The sequence below is a fragment of the Ceratotherium simum genome, chromosome 1, assembly GCF_057802395.1.
Source record: "Ceratotherium simum simum isolate JZ-2026a chromosome 1, ASM5780239v1, whole genome shotgun sequence".
In the NCBI taxonomy this organism is placed as follows: Eukaryota; Metazoa; Chordata; class Mammalia; order Perissodactyla; family Rhinocerotidae; genus Ceratotherium; species Ceratotherium simum.
The window spans coordinates 107,356,823-107,384,384 of record NC_141900.1 but is presented as its reverse complement, the minus strand read 5'-3'; the positions used below and the strand labels follow the sequence as shown (position 1 = coordinate 107,384,384).

At 40.7% G+C, this 27,562-nt stretch overlaps 1 protein-coding gene across 5 annotated transcripts in view; it reads left to right on the top strand.

The window, feature by feature from the left end:
- Nucleotides 1-26,044, top strand: part of PAXIP1 (PAX interacting protein 1) — a 54,781-nt gene extending 28,737 nt beyond the window's left edge. For 4 of the 5 annotated variants that reach the window (XM_087433557.1, XM_087433547.1, XM_087433570.1 and 1 more), the window contains 15 exons: nucleotides 1,296-1,959; nucleotides 2,441-2,535; nucleotides 6,866-6,961; nucleotides 7,932-8,069; nucleotides 8,738-8,859; nucleotides 9,316-9,500; nucleotides 10,634-10,677; nucleotides 12,980-13,050; nucleotides 14,726-14,828; nucleotides 15,970-16,138; nucleotides 23,113-23,213; nucleotides 24,386-24,520; nucleotides 24,613-24,688; nucleotides 24,782-24,842; nucleotides 25,580-26,044. In XM_087433557.1, the coding sequence (XP_087289683.1) occupies nucleotides 1,296-1,959; nucleotides 2,441-2,535; nucleotides 6,866-6,961; nucleotides 7,932-8,069; nucleotides 8,738-8,859; nucleotides 9,316-9,500; nucleotides 10,634-10,677; nucleotides 12,980-13,050; nucleotides 14,726-14,828; nucleotides 15,970-16,138; nucleotides 23,113-23,213; nucleotides 24,386-24,520; nucleotides 24,613-24,688; nucleotides 24,782-24,842; nucleotides 25,580-25,595 (2,076 nt within the window). In that variant the 3' untranslated portion in view covers nucleotides 25,596-26,044. The remainder of the gene's footprint in view (nucleotides 1-1,295; nucleotides 1,960-2,440; nucleotides 2,536-6,865; nucleotides 6,962-7,931; nucleotides 8,070-8,737; nucleotides 8,860-9,315; nucleotides 9,501-10,633; nucleotides 10,678-12,979; nucleotides 13,051-14,725; nucleotides 14,829-15,969; nucleotides 16,139-23,112; nucleotides 23,214-24,385; nucleotides 24,521-24,612; nucleotides 24,689-24,781; nucleotides 24,843-25,579) is intronic. The other variant, XM_087433553.1, reaches the window with a different exon arrangement.
- The last annotated feature ends 1,518 nt before the right edge of the window (nucleotides 26,045-27,562 follow it).

Below are 27,562 nucleotides of genomic sequence, written 5' to 3'. Positions count from 1 at the left end.
CCTTGCAAATTATATAACCTTTATGTTTTGGAGTCTGTTTAAGTGGAAGATATATGTTAAAAACGTATTTGAGATTTTCGTATAACTGGTTTATGTTAAATTTCTAGAGTTTTATTTAAATGATGAGTATGCTTTTAATAGGGGTAAGTTGTAGTGATTGAGTTTTAGTAAAATCTATTTGATTTACTGGATTCCATGACCGTAAGAAGTTGGCTTCCCATTTGTGTCGTTTGAGCATGTTGGAAAAGTTCATTGTGTCACATGTTTCTTTTGTTTTATTCAGCACTGTGTGAGGTAGTCAAGTAGCCTGCAGTCTGATGCTCGGCTTGGTGCTACCTCCTAATTACTTGTCCTGCCCCCTCCCACCCCTCAGCTTATACAGAGCTCTCAGCTTACTCCTGTCATTGTAAAGCAGAAGGAACTAGAGGGAAAATAGTCTGGCCAGTAGGATTTTCTCTAGCCTGAAACATTTTTGTCCCATAAAGAGCTCCAAGTCATTTTTGAAGAAGGCCGATTTACCAGCTATACTGATGGTTTCTCCGTTGTGAGAACGTTCACCAGTTAAGCAGACCCACAGGTGGTGTCTTTTCTGTTCCTCATATGGAGCATGCCGGTGCACAGAGCAGGGTGAGCGCAGAGGAGGAGAGGCCGGCGGCTCTGATGGGGTCAGCTGCTGTCCGGGATAGCTTGGTCCCACTGGAGGTGCTCTTCATGTGTGCCTCTCACTGGATGCCTTTCTTTGTGAGGAAATGGCAGCTGTGGAAAGGGGTCTTGGGTCAGGCTGCTGGGCACCCTCACTGCCTGTCATTGCCCGGAGCATCCCTTGGTTAAGAGAAGGTCTGTGGAATGGACGGGAGGGAGAGGGCACCAGAGAGGCCCTGTGCATTGCAAGGTGGTGCTCCGGCTCTGGCGCCCAAGGCCCAGGAAGTAAATAGGACAGAACACCTCTGTTTTTTTTGGCTACCTTGTCACTTTGTGTTCTATAAAACACATAAGCCATATGAGTTTTTATGTTTGTCAACTTTAATTTGTTAGCTTATTCCATTTTACTTGTTTAGTTTCAAATTTTGGTGGTCTCAAAATGTGTGTTTACTTTATTGAAGTTGGTGATGCTTAAATACAGAAGAAGAATGCAGTATTGTTTTTGAAGCTTGCAGTTGTTTGGTGCTTCCCATTTAGTTGAATATTAAAAAAACATATAGGATATACAGTTATTCTCTTAAGAGAATATTAATACTCTTGATTAAGAGACTATTAGTATGATTGATAGTGACTGTCTAATTTTTGTTTTCTAGATCTTACAGTCCCTTTCAGCACCTACAAAAAATTTAGAACAGCAGGTGAATCACAGCCAACAGGGCCATGCGAATGCCAATGCAGTGCTGTTCAGCCAAGTGAAAGTGACTCCAGAGCCACATCTGTCACAACAGCAGCATGCGCCCCAGCCCCAGACGCAGCCGCAGCAGCACCCAGTTCTACACCTTCCACCGCAGCAGATCATGCAGCTCCAGCAGCAGCAGCCACAGATTTCTCAGCAGTCTTACCCCCAGCAGCAGTCGCATCCGTTCCCACAGCAGCAGCAAGTCCATCCGCATCAGTTCCCGCAGCAGCAGCTGCAGTTTCCACAGCAGCAGCTGCATCCTCAGCAGCAGCTGCACCGCCCTCAGCAGCAGCTCCAGCCCCTGCAGCAGCAGCATGTCCTGCAGCAGCAGTTGCATCAGCTGCAGCAACAGCAGCTGCAGCAGCAACAGCTCGCACAGTTACAGCAGCAACAGCACAACCTGCTGCAGCAGCAGCAGCGCCTGCACCAGCAGCAGCAGCAAATGCAAACTCAGACAGCGCAGCACCTGAGTCAGACGCCCCAGGGACTACAGCATCAGGCTGCGCCCCTGCAGCACCAGCACCCACAGCCGCAGCCGCCACAGCACCAGCTTTTTGGGCATGACCCAGCAGTGGAGAGTTAGTGATGTGGATTTTTTCTTAAGTCTTGTGCTTACATAAATGCTTTGCAAGTGTTTGAGGGTGGGGTAAGAATTCATATCAAAATAATTCTTGCAAAATGGGGAATGTGAACCTCGTAACTAACAAGGATAGAGTTATAATGATGGAGTAGTTACACCTTTGGTATTTTGGGACACCATGCCCTGAAGTGAACACGCGCTCCGTAGAATGTCGGGCTGCCACAGGGACCGGCGCAGGGTGTTCAGTGCTCGAGCAGAAACTATGTTGGTTTCATTTTTGAATCATTTAATATAGACAGTGAAGCTAGCGTATCTGTAGCACTATCCCAGATGTGCTCAGGCTCCTGTCGGATACATCACGATCAAGACTGATTAAGTTCATAAATTCAAATTGAACTCGGCAAAATGAACTTTTTTATTTTTTGCGCACACATATGCATGGGGTTTTACTTTCCCTTTTCTTGTATATTCTATTCCAGTTCCAGAAGAAGGCTTCTTACTGGGATGTGTGTTTGCAGTTGCGGATTATCCAGAGCAGATGTCTGATAAGCAGCTGCTGGCCACCTGGAAAAGGGTGAGGTTGTACCTGGAAGAAATGGAACTTTGTATTAAAGGTTTCCTTTCTCGTTTGGCTGCCCTCACTGAGATACATACATGTGTGTTCTGAATGTATTATGGGCATTTTTATTAACACTTTCTCTGTGACCTTGGTCAAATCACTTTTCTGGGCCTCAGTTTTCTAAGCTGTAAGGGGAAGATGTTGGACCTTATCATTCTTGAGGTTCTTTTCAGCTCTGAGATTCTCAGGGGCACAAATTATTTGTATATAACTGGGGGTGTGGGAGTAAGATCAGGTTTTTGGTGACCTAGGATAGGGACCATCGACTTGTATGTGCCATGTCATTTCTATCTCTCCAAAGGCGAGTGTTAGAAAATCCCGGACTCTCCAGGTTGGAAGGGATCTCCAAGTCTTCTAGTTCAGTTGTGGGACTGTAGTCCATTTATTTATTTATTCTGCATGGTGGCCCTTTCTTTTAAGAAAGAACACTTTTTCTTGCAATGCCACAATCAAAACTGAGTCAATTTTTTTTTAAACAAGTTTACGTATGCTTCAAATGCATCTTGAGTTGCTTCCCTGTAAGCGTTCCTGGTGTTTAAACTCCTGCTACATGCCAGGCGTGCTGTAAGACCTGGGGAATAGTGATGGATAAACGAGTTTGAGAAAATTGTAAACCAGTTGTAGAAACAGCCACATGCACAGATAATGGTGAGGCAGTAAGTAGGTGCAGGGAGAGCCCTGAGAAAGGACGCTGACCCCTCGGGTTGGGGGAGGGGGGGTGTGTGAAGAAAAATCTGCTGGAGGAGGTGATTCCTGAACTCCATCTTAAAGCACAAGTAGGAGTAAGAGTTAGGGGAGGGTGCCCAGGTAGAGAGCAGCATAGGGGAAGATATGTGGTTGCAGAAAAGGCTGGGGGCAGAGGGAAAGCACACATCCTCGGGGGTCCAGGAGGCAGGGGAGCAGGGGACAAAGTCCGGGCTGTGTCTTCCAAGAACTTCTTTATACGGCATGTTATGGACATTGGAGTTCTCTCCCCAAAGTCTTTAAGGCATGTAGAAAAGGAGGTGATATACATCTTAAATTGTGAAATGTTGAATTAAGGGAGACCAGGGAGATGACTGTTATAGGCCAATTGGGAGATGCCAGTGACCTGAGCTAGGACAGTGGCCAGAGGATGGAGAGGCCTGTTTGAGAATTACAGTAGCAAAAATTTTTAAAAAATCATGGAAGTGTTAGAAAGGAATGTTCAGAAACTGTCCTATAAAAGGTAGAATAAAACTCACAGCTGTGAAAGATAGAGAAAAATTTGCTTTGATTTTGATTGTGTTTTTTTAAGTTAAAGGATTAGTCCAGTGGGTCCAACATTAAATAATAGAAGTTCAGGGGGCTGGCCCAGTGGTATAGTGGTTAAGTTCGCGTGCTCCGCTTCCACAGCCCGGGGTTTGCGGGTTCGAATCCCAGGCGTAGACCTATGCACCACTCATCAAGCCATGCTGTGGCAGTGTCCCATATACAGAATAGAAGAAGATTGGCACAGATGTTAGCTCAAGGCCAATCTCCCTCACCAAAAAAATAGTAATAATAATAGAAGTTTAGGACCAAAGGAAATGAAGGCAAGAAAATTATTAAAGAAAATAGCTTACAGCTGAAGCACATGTGTCCCTGGATGGAAAGGAATGATGAGCACTGTTAAGGCAGTCATGAAAGTTCAGGACGTGTGGGAGAGAGAGCTGGTTAAAGCTGGGTAACGAGGAAAAGGTTAAAAGGTCAAGAATGGGGAGAGTGTGGCTTCTCAAACATAGCATGTGGAGCTAGAAGAGAATCAAGCAATGTCTTCAAAATTCTGAGGGAAAATAATTTCCAACCTGGAGTAACATATCTTAGTCTGTCAATCAAATGGGACTGTGGAATAAAGATATTTTCAGAGTTCCACAGTCAAAAAATGTACCTCCCACATGCTCGTTCTTAGGAAGCCACCAGACCAGCAAAGAGGAAGACATGGGAGCCAAGAATGGGGACTCTGACACAGAGATGGAAAGGAAATTCCTAGGGTGACAGCAAAGAGAAATCCCAGATACATGTGAGAATAGGACTAGAGATAACCAGCCAAAGTTAGGACAGGAAGACAGAGTTCCAGGAGGTACAGCACAAGTTAAAAGTGGTAGTCATTGATTACTGGATGTGCTTTAACATATTAAGAAGAGATATACTAGATTCGTTTTCTATTGCTGTATAACAGATTCCCCCAAAATTTAGTGACGTCAAACAACAAACGTTTTCTCACAGTTTCTTCATGGGTTGGAAATCCTGAAGTGGCTTAGCAGGGTGGCTGTGGCGGCTTAGCAGGGTGGCTGTGGCTCAGGCTCTCTCCTGAGGTTGCAGTCAGGACGGCAGCTGGGGCTGCCTTGTCTGAAGGCTTGACTGGGCTGCAAGAGCCACTTCCAAGATGGCGCCCCCTGTGGCTGTTGGCAGGAGGCCTCAGCTCCCCCCACAGGGCCTCTCCATAGGGCTGGGGTTTTTTTAATTTTCTTGTCTTTTTTTTTTTTTTTTTTTTTTTGGTGAGGAAGACTAGCCCTGGGCTAACATCTCTGCCCATCCTCCTCTACTTTATATGGGACCCCGCCACAGCATGGCTTGATAAGTGGTGCATAGGTCTGCGCCCTGGATTGGAACCTGTGAACCCCAGGCCGCCGAAGCGCAGTGTGCGAACTTAACCACTAGGCCACCGGGCTGGCCCCTCATTTTCTTGTCTTTTATTTTATTTATTTATTTTTCAATTTATTTTTTTTGTTGTGGAAACATGGGTTTATAACTTTATATAAACTTCGGGTGTATGTCGTTATATTTCAGTTTCTGTGTAGATTACATCATGGTCCCCACCCAAAGACCATCTGTCCCCACACACATGTGTGAATCACCCCTTCCATCCATAGGGCTGCTTGAGCGCCCTCACAGCATGTTGCTGGCTTCCCCCGGCTGTGAGACCTGAGACAGCAGGGAGGAAGCCACCATGTCTTTCATGACTTAGTCTTGGAAGCCACACGCTGTCAGTTCCACCATATTCTGTGAGTGTAGTCCGTACTCAAGGCGAGGGAACTGAAGCTCCAACTCGTGGAGGAGTGTCAGAATTTGTGGACATGTTTTTAAACCATCACATTACATTTCTTTGAAGAGTTTGGGAATGAAATAGCAAAAGATACGTAGAACACTAAGAAAAAGACAGGTGAGAGGGAGGGAAATAAGGCGGTTGTTAACACCAGGGAAAGCAAAGTTTGTACAAGAAAGGAACTTTAGTCCTAGTGTGCCATATAAAACTAGGTGGCTCAGCTACACTGCATTAAACCCCAGAGACTGATTTAAACAAGAATTGTGATATAATCAAATTAGGAGCACTCGGAGTGTGAGTCTGTATGTGTGTCAGTCCTCCATAGTAGGAGATCAGTAGATAACATCTAAAACTGGAAAACAAACAAATAGCACAAAATGTATTAGAAATGTGTTAGTGATTATCGGAGTACACAGTTAAAGACTGAATGTGGTTGCTTCAGGGGGATGGAAAACTGCTGTTTTTGTCATATGCCTTAGTAAACTGTGTTTGTGAATCTCTATGATAAACATAAAAATTAAATTAAATTGGCAAATGAAGCAGAATCATTTTGTGGGGCGTCTTTTTTGACATATAGCAGAATTCTCCCTTTTTTGGGATATGTTTTTTTTTGAATTTTGACAAATGCCACTAGTGCCATGTGACCACCACAATCAGGACAGAGATTGGTTCCCTCAGCCCAAAAAACTGAATCCATTTTTAAAAATTAAGTTTTTGGTATACGCTAACTTCATTCTGATACGCTTTTTTTTTTCCTTTTAGAATAATGATTCTTAACAGTGGCGATCTTGCCCTCCAGGGGACATTTGGCAGCGTCTAAAGACATTTTTAGTTGTCACAGCTGGGGAGGATGCTGTTGGCATCTCGTGGGCAGAGGTCAGGGATACCGCTGGCGTCCTCCTGTGCGTAGGGCAGCTCTCCACCACCCACAATTAGCTGGTCTGAAAGTGTCAACAGTGCCTGGATGAGAAATGCTGTTTTGGAAAGAGAACGTTCCATTTTTCTTCTCTTTCTTGCTGGAAATTCAGGTTAAATGAGTGTTGGAGTTCATTTTTATTTTATGGTGCTGGGTGGAAAAGTCCATAAATATTACTGACACATATCTTTTATACTTTGGGGAAATATACTGTATAAATATGTGATGGATTATTTTAATAGCTGTCTTATTTGAAATTATAATTCTGCTCTGTTCTCCTGAGTACTCAGAGTTGATTACGACTTTGGTCTTGTGATGTCTAGATAATCCAGGCGCACGGCGGTGCCGTGGACCCTACGTTCTCCAGTCGATGCACACACCTTCTCTGTGAGAGCCAAGTCAGTGGTATGTATGCACAGGTGAGTCAAGTAGCCTCGGCTGTGACTAGAACCAAGCCTGCCCCTTTTAGGGACCATTTTAGGATTCTAGTGATTATTGTGTTTGGAAAGGACTTTTTACTACTTCTGAAAATAGGAAAGTTGCTTTTTACTAATTTTCATCGATCTTCGGTGGGATAGATACCTTTGTGGACACTAGGCTTTTATGTCTTTGAGCAGTGGAGAAAGAAAGAGAAATTCCCGGGTAGCGTTGAGGAAAGAGTAGACACTCCTTCCACTCAAATTCAAAGCAGCAATGAATAAATGGTGAGTGGAACCAGGATTTCCTACGATTGTAGGACTTTGTAGCAAGGGCCTGACGGGGTAAGTGCCTCACAGAGCTCCTGTGAGACTCTGCAGGGCGTGAGCTTTCTCCTCATGTTATCCCCTGAAGTTTCGTTGCTTCTGTTTTCTTAAAAATGTTCTTATTTGTAGACAGACCGATGTTAATGTGTGTGTGCTAGATGACCTCCAAGAAACTCCTTTTAAAGAGTACAGCCATTTATACTGAATCCACTTTTCAACTAAAAATGTAGAAATACCAGTGAGGTGACACTGTGGTTGATTTTAGGTGGCCACTTATATTTTTTCATAACTTGTATGTGGGACCCTCTGTGTTCTTATGGGAGAATTTTAATTTTGATGATCATAAATGTTATCTCATTTTATGATTAAAGTTACTTTTAAGGTTATTTGAAAATTTGTTGCTTTTATCCCCCATTGCAGGCTCTTGTTCTTGTGTAGATAGTAACACTTTCAGGTTGTGTTAAAATTAACTTGCTACATACACTTTGTAGTTTGTTACTTTAGTAAACTGTGTGCTAAACGTCAGGAAATTCTTTTTTGTAGGTCTTCCAATAAAGGTAGCATTATATTTATACAACTTAAAATTTTGTATTTAATCCTGCAGTTAAAAAACAAAAACAACAAATCCATAATTTATGTTTGGCAGGCGATAAGAGAAAGGAAGAGGTGTGTCACCGCACACTGGTTAAACACGGTCTTGAAGAAGAAGAAGATGGTGCCCCCTCATCGAGCCCTTCATTTCCCAGTGGCATTCCCCCCAGGAGGAAAGCCGTGTTCCCAGCACGTGAGGCAAATCGTCTGTCTGCTGTGTGACCATTCTCCTTCTCTGGCAGATAACCACACGCTGACTTCCCTCCTTCCCTGGCTTCTGAGTCAGTGTCTTCTGTGTGCTTCGTCTGGCCCAGCTCATAAGTGCCCGAGCAGAATAAATATCTTATTTCCTTTTATGCCCCTATAACAATCACACTTTCCTGCACATAGTAGATATTTAATTGACTCACCAAAGTGTTTGACACTATGTAAAACCCTAAAATAAATTGGGTGTCTCTCATCAGAAGTGGCCACAGTTGGGCAGAACTTTATCAGTAGCTCTCAAATGATCTCAAAGTTGCGATCAGTAAGGAGAAGGAAGAACTGACTAATATTTATGTGCTTCATAAAATAACCTTGTTAAAATTATCTGAACGATATCACATTAACGCAAAGGTTTTCACTTATTTGGTATCTCATGTTCATTTTTCTCCCGTGATGACCATGTAACATTTTTACCATTAACAAAATTCTCATCTTAACATTCTGAGAAATGATATTGCTAAATATCTCCCCTAATGCCAAAGAAGGGATGAAAATATATATGTCTACACTAAACAACTAAAGTGTAGAAGAAAGAGTTGTATTAACTGGGTTAAATTGTGGTTGTATTTTGACCTTATTTGCTCTTTTTTCCCTTAGATTATTTCTGTGACTGGATTTGTTGACAGTGACAGAGATGACCTCAAGTTAATGGCTTACCTGGCAGGTGCCAAGTACACCGGCTACCTGTGCCGCAGCAACACCGTCCTCATCTGTAAAGAGTAAGCCATATTTAATCTTAAATTTACACACAATATAATGGCTGTTTCAACAATTCTCTATTTCTTACTGTGTCATAGTTTTGTGGTGGGAGTTTGAATATGAAAATCAAAATCTGTTAAAAGAGTGGCAGTGGTACTCGTGATAATGCTAGCAGAAATATCTACAAAACATTTGAATGAAATTAGATGAATTGATGAAGTTTGAATTAATTAAGTTTGGTAAGAGGAATAAGGTACAAGTGGACTAGTAGACTGTCTCATAACCCAGGAGGAGCCTTGAAGAATACTTTAGTTACCAGCCTGGGATTGCTGTCAGCTTTGCTAAGATGGCTCTGCCATTCCCAGTGTGAGAAAATGTTCTTCATGGGCGTCTGTTGAAAAGACATATAAATTTGGACAGTAGACAACTCTGACTGTGTTTAATAAATGTGTTTTCTTCTCAAAAAAAAAAAAAAGACCAACTGGCTTAAAGTATGAAAAAGCCAAAGAGTGGAGGATTCCCTGCGTGAACGCCCAGTGGCTGGGCGACATCCTTCTTGGGAACTTCGAGGCGCTGAGGCAGATCCAGTACAGTCGCTACACGGTGTTCAACTTGCCCGACCCATTTGCCCCCACTCAGCAGTTGGTTTTAAATCTTCTGGGTAAGTGGCTCCACATGCTGTGCGTTTGACTTCAGTAAAATGGTCAGACGTGCTCCCCTGCCCTTTTCTTTGCCCTGATCACCAGCCCTGGCTTTAGCTCTCTCGTCGGTTTTTAATGCATTTCCTGTATCCTCTCCTCCCTTCTCCCTTCCCCCTACTCTGCCCAGGCTTTTTGTTGGTTTGATATTTTTGTTTCTTTTTGTTTTAATGGACTTTTAGAGATGGAAGGAACTCTAAGAAACCTTCTCAGTCTTGTCTTTCAAGCCACTTATTTATCTAAAATGCCACCCACCCAATGAAGCATTCCCTGCTTTCCTTCTGTTTTAAGTCAGAGTCAGTGTCTTTTCTTCTTTGTCATTGTCTTTGACTGACTTGCTGTGATGAGAGGTAGGAGTGTGCATGCCTGCTACGGCTCCTTTCAGCCACACGAAACTCCTGGGAGGGTCACTGTCCCCACTGTGTATATTACACACTTAATGGTCCTACATTTGCTGATTTGAACATTACTCAAAAAAATGTCCTCTCTGCTTTAATATGTTCTCTTTTAAAGAAGCCCATTAGGTTCTGTTTTTGGATGGCTTTAATCATGAGAAAGTTCTTCATTTTGAGCTATATCTGCTTCCCTGTGACATATCTGTGGGTCTGACTTCGACTCTGAAACCATTTCGTCTTTAAGTATTTAAGCCTGGTCACCACGTGAGGAAACGTGCCTGTCCCTTCAGCCATCCTCGATATGGTGTGGTCCTTCGTGTCCGCCACCTCTCGTCATAATTGGTTTGTTAGAGGCCAGACTCTGGTTCCCAGAACTAGCTAACAGGACAGTGCAAACTGGGACAGTGAATACCTTTGCTTTAGACACAGTGTTCTGTGTTGTGTGCTGCTGGCTTTCTTAGTGTTACTTGTGTAGAAAGTGTGCAGTAAACTAAACTGCTGAGCACTTTCCCAGCAGCTGCCTGCGACTCCTCCCTCACCTGGTGCTGGGAGGCTTTTCTTTAAACTTAAGGTATAGTCCTTACATTTATCCTTATTATGTTGTCAGCTACCCACCTATGTGTCTAGGATTACCAGCCCCAAAAGAGGCTTTTCTATTTAAACAATGTATCTTTGTACAAATAATGTATTTCTCTCTTTAGATGCTTGGAGAGTTCCGTTAAAAGTGTCAGCAGAGGTGTTGATGGTATGTCAAGTTAATAACCTTACTTTGGCTATTACTATATTATAAAAATGCAGTAGGTATATTTGTATTTGTAAATTAAAATTCTTTTAGCAATTTGTCAACATAACACCAGATGAAGGCTGTATCCTCCCACCTGTCATGAAATGTGTGGTATGCCTTGTGTCTGTTTTTTCTCTTGATTGGTGATATTGTCTGTCATTCATCTTTATACACATGAGGAGCATTATTTGCCTCGAAGAGCTGTGTGATTGCTTAAGGAATTGGAGAAGAGAATACAGTAAGACTTCCTCTTGTTTTCATAGGGATAGAGAGGTGAGGACTGTGAACAGGCACTCGAGATCAGAGCCCTCGACCTATACTTGCTCCAGGCTCAGATGAGAAGTGAAGGAGGCCTGACCTCCTGTGACGGGGACACCGTGTCCTCAGCTCCCAGCAGGGTCCTGTCACTCTGGTTGAGGTCGCTGATGGGATGCTTTCAGGAGGGACTGTTGTGGAACTGTGAATGCCAGTGGTTGTTGGTTAGGAGACAGGTTTGGGCTGCCTTCTAAGTGAGGGGCCGTCTGCATTCTCCTCTGTCAGCACACTGGGTAGAGCATGAATTGTTTTCCTACATTACCATTTCAGTCATTTTTCACCATAGAATTTCTCTACTGTTAATTGTCTCTGTTTGCTTGTCACTGTGAGAATAGCGGTCTTTCTGTTGTTTGCTAGTGTGATTTAAAGGTTTAGGTTGATGTCCATGTCACGTGCCCCTGGGTTTTCACCACGTCCCTGTCAGCTACAGAGGTCCTTTAGGGTTTGTGCTCCTGTAAACAGCTGGCTGAGGAGAGCGTTCTTGTCAGGATAACCAAGTAACACCCTAAGTCTGTGTTCTGATTATTGATGATCTGACTTTCTCATTTTCCAAATCTAATCCGGAAGCCTCTGGTAATCATCCGGAGTCTTTTGGGAAGCCTCTAGGCTGCTGTCTGTTTTCTTCACGCTAATGATAATATGGTCATATATGCATTTTTTCTTTGCTTAAACTAGTAATTATGATTTTAATAAAACATGACCAGCTCTGACACATCAGCACAAGCAAATAGTCTCCTAATTCATTTGCATGAAAGAAATTTTATGGTAGCTTTTAAGATCAAGCTGGGAAAGTGATCGTCAGAGTTTCCCCTCCTGAACCACGTGGCTTAGATTCTGAAATTGTGTCAGGGGTTCCAGGTGTCAATTCCTCTTGTGTCTTTGTATCCGTAACTAAAAGCTGAAAGTCTTAATGACCGGGAGGCCAGTTTGCCCTTTTTTTAATCCCACCGTTTGTTTCTGTGGTTGCTACCAATGAGTGGTAGCTTGGAGAAGTAAACGTAATCGTTGGAAATGGAGAGTTGAAGGGTTGTTTTCTTGTAAAGGTGGTAGTTAGAAAAAGTCTAAACCTTCCTGCACATTGTTGTAAAGCTTGAGTTTCCATGTCTGAAAGGGCTAATGGGTTTCAAGTGTTTTCTGTGGATACGCTTTTATGTATTTTGGTAGTCTATGTACAGCAGCAATACTCAGAAAATATTAGTTGTAGTTAATGTAAATTAATAAGATCGAGAGGTAGTTGCCTCATATAGTTAACATAAACAAAATTTCTTTGGAAGAAGCTCTGTGTTCAAGATGTGAAGAGGAGGAGATGGGGAGCAGCAGCCGTGTTGGGAGTGGCCGTGGGGACACCCCACGGGGAGAGGTGCCTTCTTCTCTCCTCCCCACGGGGCTTGGCGTCTGCCCCAGGTCAGGCGCTCGAGCTGGTTCCAGCGACATGGCTGTCGGGCTGGGAAGCTGTGGCCTTCAGCACCTTGTTTTGCTCTTAACACACTGTGATCTGATTGTCATGTTATATCTTTTGTGAACCCTCATAGGTGAAATTTGTTTCAGGAATAGTCTTTTTTTATGGGATTCAATTGCATTGAGTATGTTTTCCAAATTCCAAATTGGGATGCAAGGCAAAATATTTGAAATGAGAACTATTTTGAAAATTTCAAGGATGACATCTGTAACATAAGGTGAGGAGAGAAAGGGATGAAGACATTTTAAAGAAGTGATAGGATTTGGTAACTAAAGAAGGAAGGCGGAAAAATGACAGAGGCTCCCTGGAAAGTCACCTCTGCTCCTGGCTTGTGTCATGCTGTCTTTCTAGGCAGATGCAAATTTGGATGTGGCGGAGAGCATGGTTCTAGTATATGATGAGATAGTTTGGTTACTGGACACATAAGTCTCTTGGAAGCTACTGTATTACTTGGGAGTTTGATTAAAGTAAATAATATTTTAATTACAGGGTGTGAGACTACCTCCTAAAATGAAACAGAATGAAGTAACTAATATCCAGCCTTCTTCCAAAAGAGCCAGGTATGAATAATCACCTTCCTTTTTTATGGTGGGTTATCTTTTACAATCTGTTTTAGGAAATGCTGGCAATTGAGAAAGTTTCTAAGAATTGTCACAGTAAATAGGATTTGAAAGGATTTGCTTCACAGCTTTGTTGTGCTATGTCTCATTTTATTGCTGGAGATAAATGGTGACTAGGCCAGTACTTTTTTCTTTGTCTTTTGTTACAAAAGCAGTGGAGTCTTTTTGTTGAAGCCAAACCTTAGCAGAACTCCAGTGTGTAAAACACAGGCTGCTGTGGTGGAGTGGGGGGAGACTAGAATCCATCTCAGGTGTGCTGGATGAGCATCCTTGGCGTCGAGTCCGTGCTCCTGGAGTCTGCCTGAGGAGCAGAGGAGGGTAACACAGCATGGACCAGGTGGGAAGGGACCAGCCCCCTTCGGAAGGGCGTGTGTACCACACGCTGCACGTCGGGTTTGGCTTGGGGCGTGCGGACTTATACTAGTCTCATCTGGTAAAGACATGGTTGGCCAGTACTAGTCAGTGATTAGGTCCTGCTAGTCATTTAGTTAGTAAGGCACAGCAAATGCAGGAGTAAACCAAGGGAGCTTTGTTCTCTCTGCGTGATTCTAGAAAACTCTGCAGGTTAACTGCTCGCATTGTCTTTTGCAGTTACCAGTTTCTTCATCTTCTCTCTTCCCTGCTCCTCATGTTTTCCTCCTTCCATTCCCCACAGCCACACAATCTGGGAATTATCGAATTTTTTAGTAAAATCCTAAGTATGTGATTATGTCTTTTTAAGACTGTCATCAAAATGGCATAAATAAACTTTAAAAAAATTTTTACCTGGACTGTCTCAATTAAATATAAGCTAAAATAGGATTTGAAAAAATGTAAGGAAATGTAAAAGACTGATTATTAAGAAGTGTGCTTAGGTCAGGCAGCTCATTTGTTCCTTCTGGGGTGAAGTGGGCAGGAGAAGGCAGGGCTGGGGCTGAGGAGAACTGCGGGCCGGGGGGCTCCCTCTCGCTGACGCGAGGATGCCCACGTGAGGACAGGTGCCTTAGGAAGGGCTGTGAAACTAGCAGATCAGTGAGATGGGAAAGACCAGCTTCACTGTTTGCCTTTTTTTTTAAAGCTTTTTTTAAAAAAAAGTTAATTGGCAGGGGGCATTGATGAGGAAGAGAACAGTGTTCATCTGGACTGTAAGTTAACTGACTACTTCCCTTAAAGGTGCCAGATGGTCTTCTTGGGGGTGACTTTGTGTAAAAGGAGGGAAAGGAAGGACAGGTAACTCATCGCATTTTTCCTTTAAGAAAAAAAATCCTGCACACTTAAAGCTGTCATTGAAGTTTGTTGGGGCTGGCCCGGTGGCGTAGCGGTTAAGTTCGCACATTCTGCTTCAGTGGTTTGGATCCTGGGCACAGACCTGCTCAGCCGCTCATCAAGCCATGCTGAGGCAGCGTCCCACATAGAGCGACTAGAAGGATGTACAGCCATGACATACAACTATCTTCTGGGGCTTTGGGGAGGAAAAAGGAAAAAAGGAGGAAGATTGGCAACAGATGTTAGCTCAGGGCTAATCGTCCTTAAAAAAAAAAAAAAGTTTATTAAAACTATTAAAATCCCTTGTTTTCTAAAGAACATTTTTAAGTCAATAATAAAATCATCATTCTGTTTTGTATTTATTTTATAGAATTGAAGATATACCACCTCCCACTAAAAAGTTAACACCAGAATTGACCCCTTTTGTGCTTTTCACTGGATTTGAGCCTGTCCAAGTTCAACAGTATATTAAGGTGAAATTTTATTCTTTTTTGTGTAAGGATTTTTGGCAGTGTTCCTTTCTGTGTATATCTGCTTTGGGCTAGCAGTTTACTAAACTAATATTTAATCAGGAATATCTTATAACAGTCTTTATAGTACGTATGTATAAACTATTTGTCATAGTATTTATAGTAATAAATAGTCATTAAATTGTTAATGACTTCTCGCCTTGTTCTGTGCTATTATTTCATACTTAGATACTTGCTTTCGTATTAAGTAGAAAAATATGATTGAGGTGAGTAGACCAAGAACCGTTTTTATAATCTTGCAAAGGTTTGCAAGGCAGCTCGAATGTCATTTTCATAAACACATCTAGCTTGAAAGAGTGAAGTGCCTCTTCAAGTTCTCTGATCGAAACCACGATCTACTCAAGATTAGTTTTCTTGGGTAGGGTAGACCAAAGAGGGAGTTGTGTATTTGTACATTTAGTTGATAAATGGGAACAGAATTTTAAATGTACTTTTGGAAACAGCACAAAGGATTATGGGATTTTGTTTTGTTACTGTTTTTTGGGGGGATGGTTAAGACTATAAGTTGACTTATATCATGTTGGATTCATACTTTTTACTTCTAATTTTTTTTGAAGGAAAAGAAACAGTTGTAAGTGCTAGTATTATAAATTTAGTACCATTTAATTTTTTTACCTTTAAAGTTGATTATACTTATTGAGATTATTTTTTTATATGTTTATGTCTCCTGGTCAATTTTTATGGCATCATTTTTCAGAATAGAGACAGTATGTTAATGTGCCTCATTAACACTCATTTCAGCTTAGAAAGTCTGGGCATCTTCACTTCTTAACCATGACACAAGCTGCAGTGTTCTCAGGGCACTTTAGTTATTCATAGGGATGTGTTATTGGTGTCTGATCGAGAATTCACGTTGTAATCTTGATGAGTGTGGAAATGATGACAGACAGGAATATCGTCAATTCTGTTTTTTACTTTTCTCCTACAGTGTTGTAGGCTTGATTTTGTTGTTTTACGAGTTGTACTGTTTCCATGGCTGAGAATTCTGTTCATAAATATTAGACAAGTATTCTCTGTACCACGCTGTGGTGTGGCGGCTCTGTAGACTTAGCTCTCCTCTCTGACCTCTGCTTGTGACCCCCAGAAGCTCTACATCCTTGGTGGCGAGGTCGCTGAGTCTGCGCAGAAATGCACACACCTCATCGCCAGCAAAGTGACACGCACGGTGAAGTTCCTGACAGCCATCTCTGTGGTGAAGCACATAGTGACTCCAGAGTGGCTGGAAGAGTGTTTCAAATGCCAGAAATTTATTGGTAAGTAGCAGCGTCAGTACCTTCGTTTTTAATACCAAATAAATGTTAAAATTTTTTCTTGAATTTTCTCCATTTTCACCCAACAGACATCTAGTTTATTTTTTAACTCTTTGGTAATTATCCATTTAAATTTATAAATTTATTCCATGTCCCAGTGAGTCAGTTGATTGATATCTTTGCATTTTACCATGAAGTCTAAAGGGTTTAGTAATTTGGATAATATTAGGGGTAAAATAAGCTCTGTATCCCTGCTTTGTTGTTTCCATATTTTGTTTGGAAATCTGGCTGTAGAATGAGGTTCCCACATGCAGTAAAGTGTGAAGAGGAGAGAGAACAGGTCCGTGAATGTCCTGGATACCAGGCTACATAGGAGGGACGGGTGTCTGCCCCCCGTGCCTGTCTCCCATTGCTCAGAGCTTGCACCAGCACTCACACTTGGAGATGCTATAGAAAGGATAGGTTTCTTCTTAGGTTAATCAAAGTTCCTAAGTGTTTTTAGAACCTTGCCAAGTAGAGAATGAATATAAGTTACAGATGATTTTTTTCCTCCATAGAAGCTGTTATAGCCACGTAGATTTGCACCTTTGTTAGCATAAGCAGCAGCCATGTTAGCCTTGCTGTGCAGACGTTCCCAGTCTGTCATCCTGTCTCCCACATGGGACAGGAACCCAGAATCCCTACAAGCACATCCTCAGTCCTCATCTGGCCACTTGTCTGGGTGGAGCAGTGGAAGAGGCACTTGTCCTGGTCATGAGCTTCACCCCAGTCTCAGTTTTGTTTCTCATCTTTGGTCTTTATACCTGAACTGCAGTGGCACTGAAACCTGACTGGCTTGCTCTCCCTTCACATAGCAGTAATATTGATCACCAGCCTGGCATACACACTCATAGGTTTTTCTGCCACTAGTTTGCCCTGTATTTCTCCATACTTGCTCTATTGTGTCCCCTTCGCCCCCACCCCTTAAGCAGTGGAATGATACAGCTACAAAAGGATAAGAGCAGGATGCGTGGTTGTGGGACCCGCAAGGCCAGCAGGGGCACTCCTGGTGCCCACTGGCATCGTGCTCTTCTGACCCCCTAAACTAACCTTATGTATTACTTACGGGGACAGGTCATTGTTAAGTCAGTGTTGTTAAGCTAAAATATTTCAGATCCATGTCATTCTCTTGGCCGCTGGTGTTTAAACATAATTCAGTCTTTAGTGTAAATAAATAAATAAAAAGTATATATATTTTAAAGTTCACGTAGTCTTAATTTTACAGATGAGAAATTAACATCCAGAAAAGTAAACATACTTAAGTTTGCTACTTATAGCAAAGCTAGAACCAAACTTACAATTCCATGATTCTATATCTAAGTCAATAAAACATAGGAAAGAATAAATCATTAATGTGAAAATCAATGAATTGAAAAAAAACTTAAGTCCTCAACTACAATAAAACATTGTTCTCATTGTTCGTGGTAGCTGTGTTCTATAACAGATGCTGAATTAGTGGGTGCTGGACCACTGCTCCTAGTGGAAATACAGGGCTTGGTTCGTGCGAGCCTCTGGTCACATCATTTTCATGAGCCAATCAATACGTAACATTGTATGTATCAATAAAACCATGTTTCTGTTTGGCACCTCATTGAATATATATTCTTGATTCATTAACACTGAAGTCATGGCCAGCAGCGCTGGGACTCATCTGGGATGAAGCCCATAGGGCACGTCACAGCTCCTGTGCTCCAGAACACCAGACCGCACTTCAGCACTATACTTGGGGGCCATTTTAAACAGCAAAATCACCAACAGAAAGCACAAAAATGTGAGAAAACTTAGCACTAAATGGACCACAGAAAGGGCCCTCATTTATAGTGCGAGAGCTGAAGCGAGAGGGCAGAGGTCACGTTGTTCCGCCCCAGCTGGGAACATGCACATCAGGCAACTCAAAATGTTTACCACTCTGCATGTCCACAGATGACTTGAAAGCACCACAGATAATGATTTTGGGGTTGCAAATAATTGTAGCAAGTAGGCAGATTCACAAATAGAAAATCCACAAATAGTGAGCAACTGTGTTAAGTTGTTAGTTGTATTTAGAAATTTTCTTTGGAATTGGAATTTTTTTGTTCTTGAAAGATACTGGTGAAGTATAAAACGTAACAATGCAAGCAGAAGAAAAAACTTGTAGAAACATTACTATAAACGTAAATATTAGCTCCCAATTTTGTATAGAAAGTGATAAAGTTTAGAATGAGATGGTCTGTTCTTTTATTGAAATTTGAGTTGCTTAATTTATCAAGCTTACCAGTTTGTGAAAATGATTCTTTTATCTGTTTATAAAGTTTACAACAATTCATATTTGATGGGAAGTTTTAGTTGACTGACTTTCATTTCTTTATGACGTTATTAGTGATTGCTATGTTGATCTCTTAGGGTAATAAAGGGGTTTAGTGATATTATAAACATTTAATGTTCAATAGGAAATATTCAAACATATTTCGTATTTGATCCCTCAAATTCCAAGATTTCTTAAGAGAATTTTTTCAGTTTATAATAATTGCCTTTCCCAGAATATCATGTAGTTGAAATCATGCAGGATGTAGCCTTTTCAGATTGGCTTCTTTCACTTAGTAATAGCATTTAAGTTTCTTCCATGTCTTTTCACAGCTTGATAGCTCATTTCTTTTTAGCACTGAATAATACTCCACTGTCTAGATGGACCACAGTTTGTTTATCCATTCACCTACTGAAGGACATTTCGTTTCTTCCAAGTTTGGCAGTTATGAGTAGAGCTGCTGTAACCACCTGTGTGCAGCTTTTGTGTGGATGTGAGTTTTCAGTTCCTTTGGGTAAATACCGAGGACTGTGATTGCTGGATCTTATGGTGAGAGAATGTTTAGTTTTGTAGGAAACCATCACACTTTCTTCCCAGTGGGCTGTACTATTTTGCATTCTCACTGTCAATGAAGGAGAGTTGCTGTTGCTCCACATCCTTGGCAGCATTTGGTGTTGTGAGTTTTTGACCATTTTAATAGTTGTGTAGTGGTATCTTATTTTTGTTTTAGTTTTGCATTTCCCTGATGACTTATGATGTTAAGCATCTTTTCATATGCTTATTTGCCATGTATCTGTCATCTTTGGTGACATGTCTGTTCAGATCTTTTGCCCATTTTTTGATTGGGTTGTTTTCTTACTGTTCAGTTTCAAGAGTTCTTTGTATATTTTGGATGACAGTCCTTTATCAGATGTGTCTTTTGCAAATATTTTCTCCCAGTCTGTGGCTTGTCTTCTCATTCTCTTGACATTGTCTTTCACAGAGCAGTTTTTAATTTTAATAAAGTCCAGCTAATGAGTTATTTCTTTCATGGATCATGCCTTTGGTGTTGTCTAAAAAGTCATCACCATATCCAAGGTGATCTAGGTTTTCCCCTGTGTTATCTTCTAGGAGTTTTATAGTTTTATGTTTTACATTTAGATCTGTGATCCGTTTTGCGTTAATTTTTATGAAGGGTGTAAGGTCTTTGTCTAGATTCATTTTTTTGCATGTGGATGTCTAATTGTTGAAAATTAGTCTTTGCCCCACTGTATTGCCTTTGCTCCTTTGTCAAAGATTGGTTGACTATATTTATGTGGATCTGTTTTTGGGCTCGCTATTCTGTTCCATTGATCTGTTTGTCTGTTCTTTCACCAATAACACATGATTTTGATTCCTAGAGCTTTATATAGGAAGTCTTGAAGTTGAGTAGCATGTATTCCAACTTTGTTCTTCTCCTTCAATATTGAATTAGCTGTTCTGGGTCTTTTACCTCTGCATATAAACTTGAGAATCGGTTTATTGATATCCACTAATGATTTATTTTTAATACATATTTAAAGACATATTGTTTTGCCGAAAGTTTACATTTTCAGATGGTTTTCGAAATTTCTCAAGAGTATTGACCTTAGGTTATTATTTGTCCAGTTAGTACCTAAAATTTTGCTTTCCAATTCGTTTCCTACTTTTATCTACGTTTTAGCATTTTATGGATTTTTTTAAACCAATTTGGCTTTTGAATTTAAAAAACAATTTTTTTTCTTTTTTTTTTGGAAACAGTCACCTACTTACCGAACAGTTAGAGATATAGTACAAATTTCTTCTTTTTCCTGAACCATTAGAGAATACGTTGCCAAAATGATGCACCATTATTCTTAAACACCTTAATGTGTGTTTCCTACAAACAACGACGTTCTCCTGGTTGGCCATAATACAACCGTCAAGCTCAGGAATTAACGTGGATCCATTGCTACTATCCCATCCCCAGACCCCACTTGCATTTGTCCTGTTGTCCCAATAATGTCCATTAAAGCACAAGGATCTAGTTCAGAATCCTGCATTGCATGTAGTCTCCTTCAGTCAGGAGTAGCTCCTCAGCCCTTCCCCGTCACTTTTGAAGATTTCAGGTTGGTTATTGTATAGACTGTTTCTCCGTCTGGGTGTGTGTGCTGTTTCCTCCTGATGGAGTCAGGCCGCATCTTTGGCAGCGCTGTCACAGTCAGTGCTCTGCCCTCTCGGTGCGTCCTGCCGGGCATTGAACAGTTTGGATTTGTCGTCTTACTGCTGGTGTTTACTGTCACCCCTTGATGAACGTGATGACTTCCAGGCTTCTCTGCTGTATGGTTATTCTTTCCTTTTGCTAATAATCAGTGGTTTATGGGGAAGTACTTTAAAACTATGCAAATATCAGCGTTCCTTATCAAAGTATTGATTTATTCATTTATTTCCTCATAGGGACCTCTTTTTAAATTTTATTCAATAGGTTACCATTACTATCATTATTGATGCTCAGATTGTCCCCAGTTTGACCAGTGAGAGCCATTCAAGCTGGCTTCTGTGTCATTTTCAACATGCCCCATCAGTTTTAAGCACTTCCTGAGCTTTTGGCACAAGAATGTTCTAGGCTTATCTTATGCTTTTTTGCGCTTGCTCTGGAATCAGCCATTTTCCCAAGGATCATATCTTTCCAGTTCTAATCGAACACCACAGGGTTCATTCTAGTTTTCTCCCTTCCTGTGTTTGTAAATCTCTTCTCCAACAGTGAGAAACCTGGCTTCCAATATCCTAAATATATTTATTCATTTGATTAGTTCCACCGTTTTTAACTGCCTCCCTTGTGCAGCACGTCCTCTCTCTGCCTGGCTCTGACTCCCCATTGAGAGGATTGCCCTCCTCACTCTGCTTGGGTTCTGACACCCTACTGTGAGCCTAATAGCTTTAGAGCTGATTTGTTGAAGAAGTGGTAGGGAATATTTTTGGAATTTTTTATTTATATTTAATTTATATAGTTTGAGACACCAGTTTTACAGATAATCACTTTCTGGAATAATCATGTCCTTTGTGCTGCTCTGAAAAGTTTAATTTTCAGGTTGACTATTTCTACAGACTCCTACCGACTTAATGTAACCCTGTGGCTCCTTTATTTATTTATTTATTCTTGCTGAGGAAGATTGGCCCTGAGCTAACATCTGTGTCAACTTTCCTCTATTTTGTATATGGGATGCTGCCACAGCGTGGCATGATGAGTGGTACATAGGTCCCCATCCAGAATACAAACTTGAGAACCCCAGGCTGCCAAAGTGGAGCACATGATTTTAACTACTATGCCACTGGGCCAGCCCCTGTGGCTCCTTTTAAAGAACCAAAATGTCAGTTTCTCATCTGTGCCAGGATTGTTTTAATTACTTTCTATTATTCTTCAGTGTCATTTTCTCTATCACAAACATTAACTACTTCTTGGTAATCCCTCACTAGTTCTTCAGAAGGCATATCAGCCTTAATTTTTGCCCTAGAAACTTAGATTTCAAATTTATCATTTCATGTGTGACAGTACTTTCTTATTCATTTTTTAATTCATCATTGTTTTATTTCTCCAATTTTTAGACATTCTTATCATCTTTCACCCAAAACAGTATAGCAGCCTTATTTATCTGCTGATTGGCTGATGGATTGATTTTGTATTTCTAGCAATGGTTAATCAGATTTCATCATTTCTTTAGTGATATGATTGCTCTTGCTCAGGGGTCAACAGACTGTGGCCCATGAGCTAAGAATGGTTTGTACATTTTCAAAGCATTGTTTTAAAAGAAGAGGAAGGAGGGTATGCAACAGAAACAATCTGTGGCCCACAAATCCTACAACACGTGTCATCTGGTTGATCCTGTTCACCAACCCTGCTGTAGACTCTTCCCTGTTTCATGTTTTTGATGAATGTTTTATCAGGTTTGCACTCTGCTGTGCTGTTTGGTTATTAGTATGAAATGAAGAAGAAATGCTTTTCTGAACATGAGACATATTCATAAGAAAATTAAAAGATTTTAAGATTTTGTGATCTTTAACTTTTGACAAATTGGGTGTTTCTTAAAATGTTACTGTGAAAACCAGTCAATTAAAAATTCTCAAAAGTCTTCAAAATTTGTTGAAACTATCCATTGTAAATTGCTATACATTTTCATATACTTAAAAGGAATGTGTTTTTGGTAAATCTATAAAATCTAACTAATTGATTATCAGCTAGTTGAGTCTAATGTCCCTCAGTTCCTTGTGGTGGTTACATATACGGGCTGGATGCGATGCTAGTTTTAAGCTTGTTGCTCTAGGACTGGAGTTCTTAACCAGGATCTGTGGGCTCAGGGAATTTGTGACGTTATGGGTGAAGGGTACGGAGGGGAGGTGCCATGATGAGAGTGGAGCCATAGCTTTCAGTACGGTTTTTTCAGCAGAGTTTATGACCGCAAAAGGTTAAGAAACACTGATCTAGGAGAAAGAATGTCTGCCTGTCTTTCTTTAGTCTGGCTGTTTTCAGGGGGAAAGTAAGTGAAATATAATAGGTGAGACTTAAGTATTCAGAGGTTTTACAGGTCAGTGTGAACCATGAATAACGCGTCCCTGGCTGACTGGGAGAGTTCTGGGGGTGGGTTGCCCTTTTCTGAGTGTATGCCATTCTCTTTTCCAGATGAGCAGAACTACCTTCTCCGGGATGCCGAGGCCGAGGTGCTTTTCTCCTTCAGTTTGGAAGAGTCCTTAAAAAGGGCACATGTTTCTCCACTCTTTAAGGTACACTTCAGAGGAAAAATCAGATAAGTCCACGTAGACATTATAGATCGTTCAGTTGAAGGTGACAGTGACTTAGGGGGAAGCACACATCCAGAGGAGCCGGGCTCACCCTGGCTTCCCGTTTCTTCTTGGATGTGTTACTGGAGGTCTTCCGTCAGGGAAATCCAGGTGTACCTCCAAAATACTCTTCTTTACTATAATTTAAAACAATGGATCCAAAGTTAAATCATAGATCTATTGGAGATATGCATTATAAAATACTTGGGTGTTCAAAGAGTATGTTTATGACTATCTAAATTGGTAAGAGACATTTAAGTTGATTTTTCTGCTTTTAACAAATTTTACTTTACTTAATACTATTCTCATTAAATGTGTATTCAGCTGGAGAATAGAGAATATTCTTGAAAAATATTAATTGAATGTGTGCCTAAATAATACAGGACTAAAGTATTTAAATATTTGTTAGACAAGATACTTAGAACAGTTTGGAATTTTTTTTTTTGTATCAAAGAATGGCTAAGTAAATTAATAATCTGTTTTTTACACTTCTTAAGGAGCCACCTTAGGAATCAAATCATTTGTAATACTGAGTTAAGATTTATTTTACCTAAAATAGTCTGATTTTTCTGAATGTTTGATTTTTTTTTTCTCTGAGCAGTTTAAAACAAAATAGTATTTTGTAGTACACTTAGGAGCAAAGGTGTTAGAAAATTAAATCTTAACCATCAAAATCATTTCCTACTCTATTGAGTACAAATAATACAGATTACGAAGAAAAGGAATACAGGCGTTCTGCCAGTCTGTTAGTTAACAAATAAACGTGGATAATATAATGCTAATTTTAGAATTTTATAGAAATTGTGAAAACTTTTATATTATTCTTGCTTATATCACAAAGTCCTTCATGTCTTTGAGGAACGTGAGTTCTAATTACTTGTACTAATCATAGATCAGACCTAACATGGGAAAGTGCTTAGATTATTTCCAAATTTACATCCTGGATTCCTCCAGGCACACTTCACGTGGAGACTAGCGGGGGCTAGTACCTTTGTAACTTCATGAAATTAGACATTTTGTCAAAAATCGCAAGATAGAATTTATGAAAAATTATGTACTCTAAAAATTAAAAGCAATTTTAAAACATAGTACACACATTTTCATTTTATTTTTAGGCAAAATATTTTTACATCACACCTGGAATCTGCCCGAGTCTTTCAACTATGAAAGCGATTGTGGAATGTGCAGGAGGAAAAGTATTATCCAAACAGCCGTCTTTCCGGAAACTTATGGAGCATAAGCAAAATAAGGTGGATGGGAGTAAAACAAGCTGTTGAGTCCCTCATGCTCACAGAGAAGATTCGCTGTTCAGTAACCGATACACTCGTTTTCTCTTCCTCAGAGTTTGTCAGAAATCATTTTAATATCCTGTGAAAATGACCTTCACTTATGTCGAGAATATTTCGCCAGAGGCATAGGTACGGTTTACTGCTCTTGCAGTATGTTGAGTGTGTGCGTGCACACACAGCAGTGCGTGTTACCTGAACAGTTTTTGTTTTCATTCCTTTCAGATGTTCATAATGCAGAGTTTGTTCTAACTGGAGTGCTTACACAAACACTGGACTATGAATCATATCCTTTTTGAAAGATGCTTAGTGCAGAAACCTTCTCATCATTAACATCAGAACTGTGTGTATTCCATATCACCATATATTAGGAAATTATTGCCAGAGCTAGTGATGCAGATGCTAAGGACCCATTCGATTTGGCAGATATGCCGTGAGCATTCTGTTTTTATGCAATGTGTACTGTGTCTATCCAGGTTTTTTCTACCATTTATTTTTATGGTTGTGAAGGCTTTTTGTGTACTACCTTTACTTTCAGAAGGAACAGTTCCTTTAAAAGTTACTTGGGTGATTTGTGGGTGTCCTCTCAGGGGCCTTTCTTCATATCAATAGCGTGAAAGTGGCCTCATCCATTTTGCCCAGGTGAGTGGTTTAGAGTTGCAGGAGTTGTCAGGTGCTCTTGAAGATACAGGGATGGGTCAGTTTCCGATGGGGGAGCTCTGGGGATGTCTGCCTGTCGGGTGGAGCATGGTCATGGTAGTTGAAAGGAGAGTCAGCTATGACTGGGTCTCACCTGTGCCCGCAGAGTGCATCAGTGGTCACTTAAACCAGCACTCGTGCCGGGGCCCACCCCGAGAGTCGGCGTGCTCGGCTGCGTAAACCCTGTGATTTGGGTGTGCAGCAAGATTGGCAGGTTTAAATGGCTAAGAAAAGTGCTGTCATGTTCCTACTAAGTTTGGGACCCTGTATTGGGTGTTGTTGTGTTGTGTTGTCTGTGGATGGCGTTTTCCTCAACAAGCCTACGTATAAATTTAACTGAGGCATCTGCACTGCGGTCTGACCGGAGTCCTGGAGTGTCGGCTGCTGGACAGAGCGGCCGGTTCTCCCCTCACGTGCCCTTGTTTTCCAGCTGCTGCCGTAGGTGACAAGCGTTCTAAAGCAGGAAAACAAATATAATAAATGTGCTGCATCTTATTAAGATGTGTAATTTTATTCTGAGGAAACATAAATTATGTTTTGTATTATATGACTTTAAGAGCCCACATTAGGTTTTATGATTCATTTGCCGGGTTTTTAAATGTTTTCACAACACTGTTAACAGAATTTCAGCTACAAATAAAATGGTGTAAATACAGATCTTGCTATCTCTAAATTATGGATGTTAAAGATTTGAAATGTTTTGTACTTTGATTATTTTTATTTCTTATACTCTTTTCTTTTATATTGATATCTTACCTACATTTTAAATAAATGTACTTTTGAACTTTACTTAGAATTGAGTGATCCTTTGTTATTCCATGTATTTTGCATAGTTTATATGATTTGCATCAAACTGGATCACATTTTAAGTAATTTCAAGGCAAAATACTTTCTAGTAAATTTTCTCCTAAAGAAATAGTTTCTGGAAGGCAACCATTCTCTATCAATGTAATAAATAAACTCCCAGGCAGAGGTGTATTCAAAATATTTAGCAATCGCTACAGCACAGGCACCAACTAGTCAGAACCATTAATACCACAAGAACCCGTATCCATCCTGCCTCTGTTCCAAATCGGGTTCTAATGCACGTCCTGTTGGATTGTAGGTACAAATAATTGGAGACCACCGTCTTATCAGGTCAATAACCGCTAATTATATTAATTACTAACTACAAGTATGCTAATATATTTAATATACTAACATAATTGGTATATTAATATAAGTGTATTTAGTATGTTTAAGATTGATGCTGTCACGTCAAGAATTGGTCCCACATCACTGTGCTTATCAGGTATGTTCCTGAAACACTGAGTTTGCTTCCATAACAATTTCTGAAATGTCTTCCCAGAAATATTTGTGATCTCCTTGAGTAGAGTTTATTCTTTAATTGCACAATCTCTGCCATTATATTTCGAACACGGTTTCGGTGGAGCATGTGTATTACAAACGTTAACACAGGTGAATTCCCTGTCACGGGAACTCTTGGCATTCTTGTGGGGCCTTGGTGTTGCTTTCACAGTCAAGACATCAGTACTCGAGGTATTTCTCCCAACTCTGAGGGGCAGGACCAGTGGCTCTATTTCTACAAATGGAAAGGAAATCACACAATTTCATAGTTTTAAAGTAGGATCAATATCATCAACATTATCCATTCCCTATGTAACCTTGACCTGTGGTGGTTTCACACTGATCCATCTGATTACTGTGTGGGCACACCTTCAGTCTTACTCGACGTGACTGATTTATATTGTGTATAATCTGCAGGAAACATTTATCTGTTAAGCTCTTTAAAATACATCCCAATAGCAATTTTTTTCAGATGTACTACATGCTGGCAGTCACTTCTATTTTCAACAAACTGTACCTCAGCATGTGTCTACTTTTAAGTTCATGCTTTTGTCACTAAACAGACATAGAGGCACTTGTCTGTAGAACTGACCTTTCCCCTCATGTACTGCAGATGGAATTAGTGTTGCTATGGAATATTTTGGATTCTATAAAATCCCCTGGAAGTGCAAAAGAGTTTCATAAGTTTGAACAAAATTTTGATTGCAAAGTATTCAGAGTGCTTCCCTACTGCTTACACCCTTGAAGAAAAGTGAAGATGATGGCATCAGCAGGCCTTCCGGGTAGAGTGGAATGCATCTGTTCAGTCTTCACGGAGACAGGGCGTTTGTGTAACCAGCCTGCGAGTATGACTGATTTGATTAACCTTTCAATTAGTGTTTTTTTCAAAAGCTGCCAAGAAATAATCCTTAAAAACTCCAGGAGCTGTCTACAGCCAACTGGCTTGCACAGCTGTTAAGC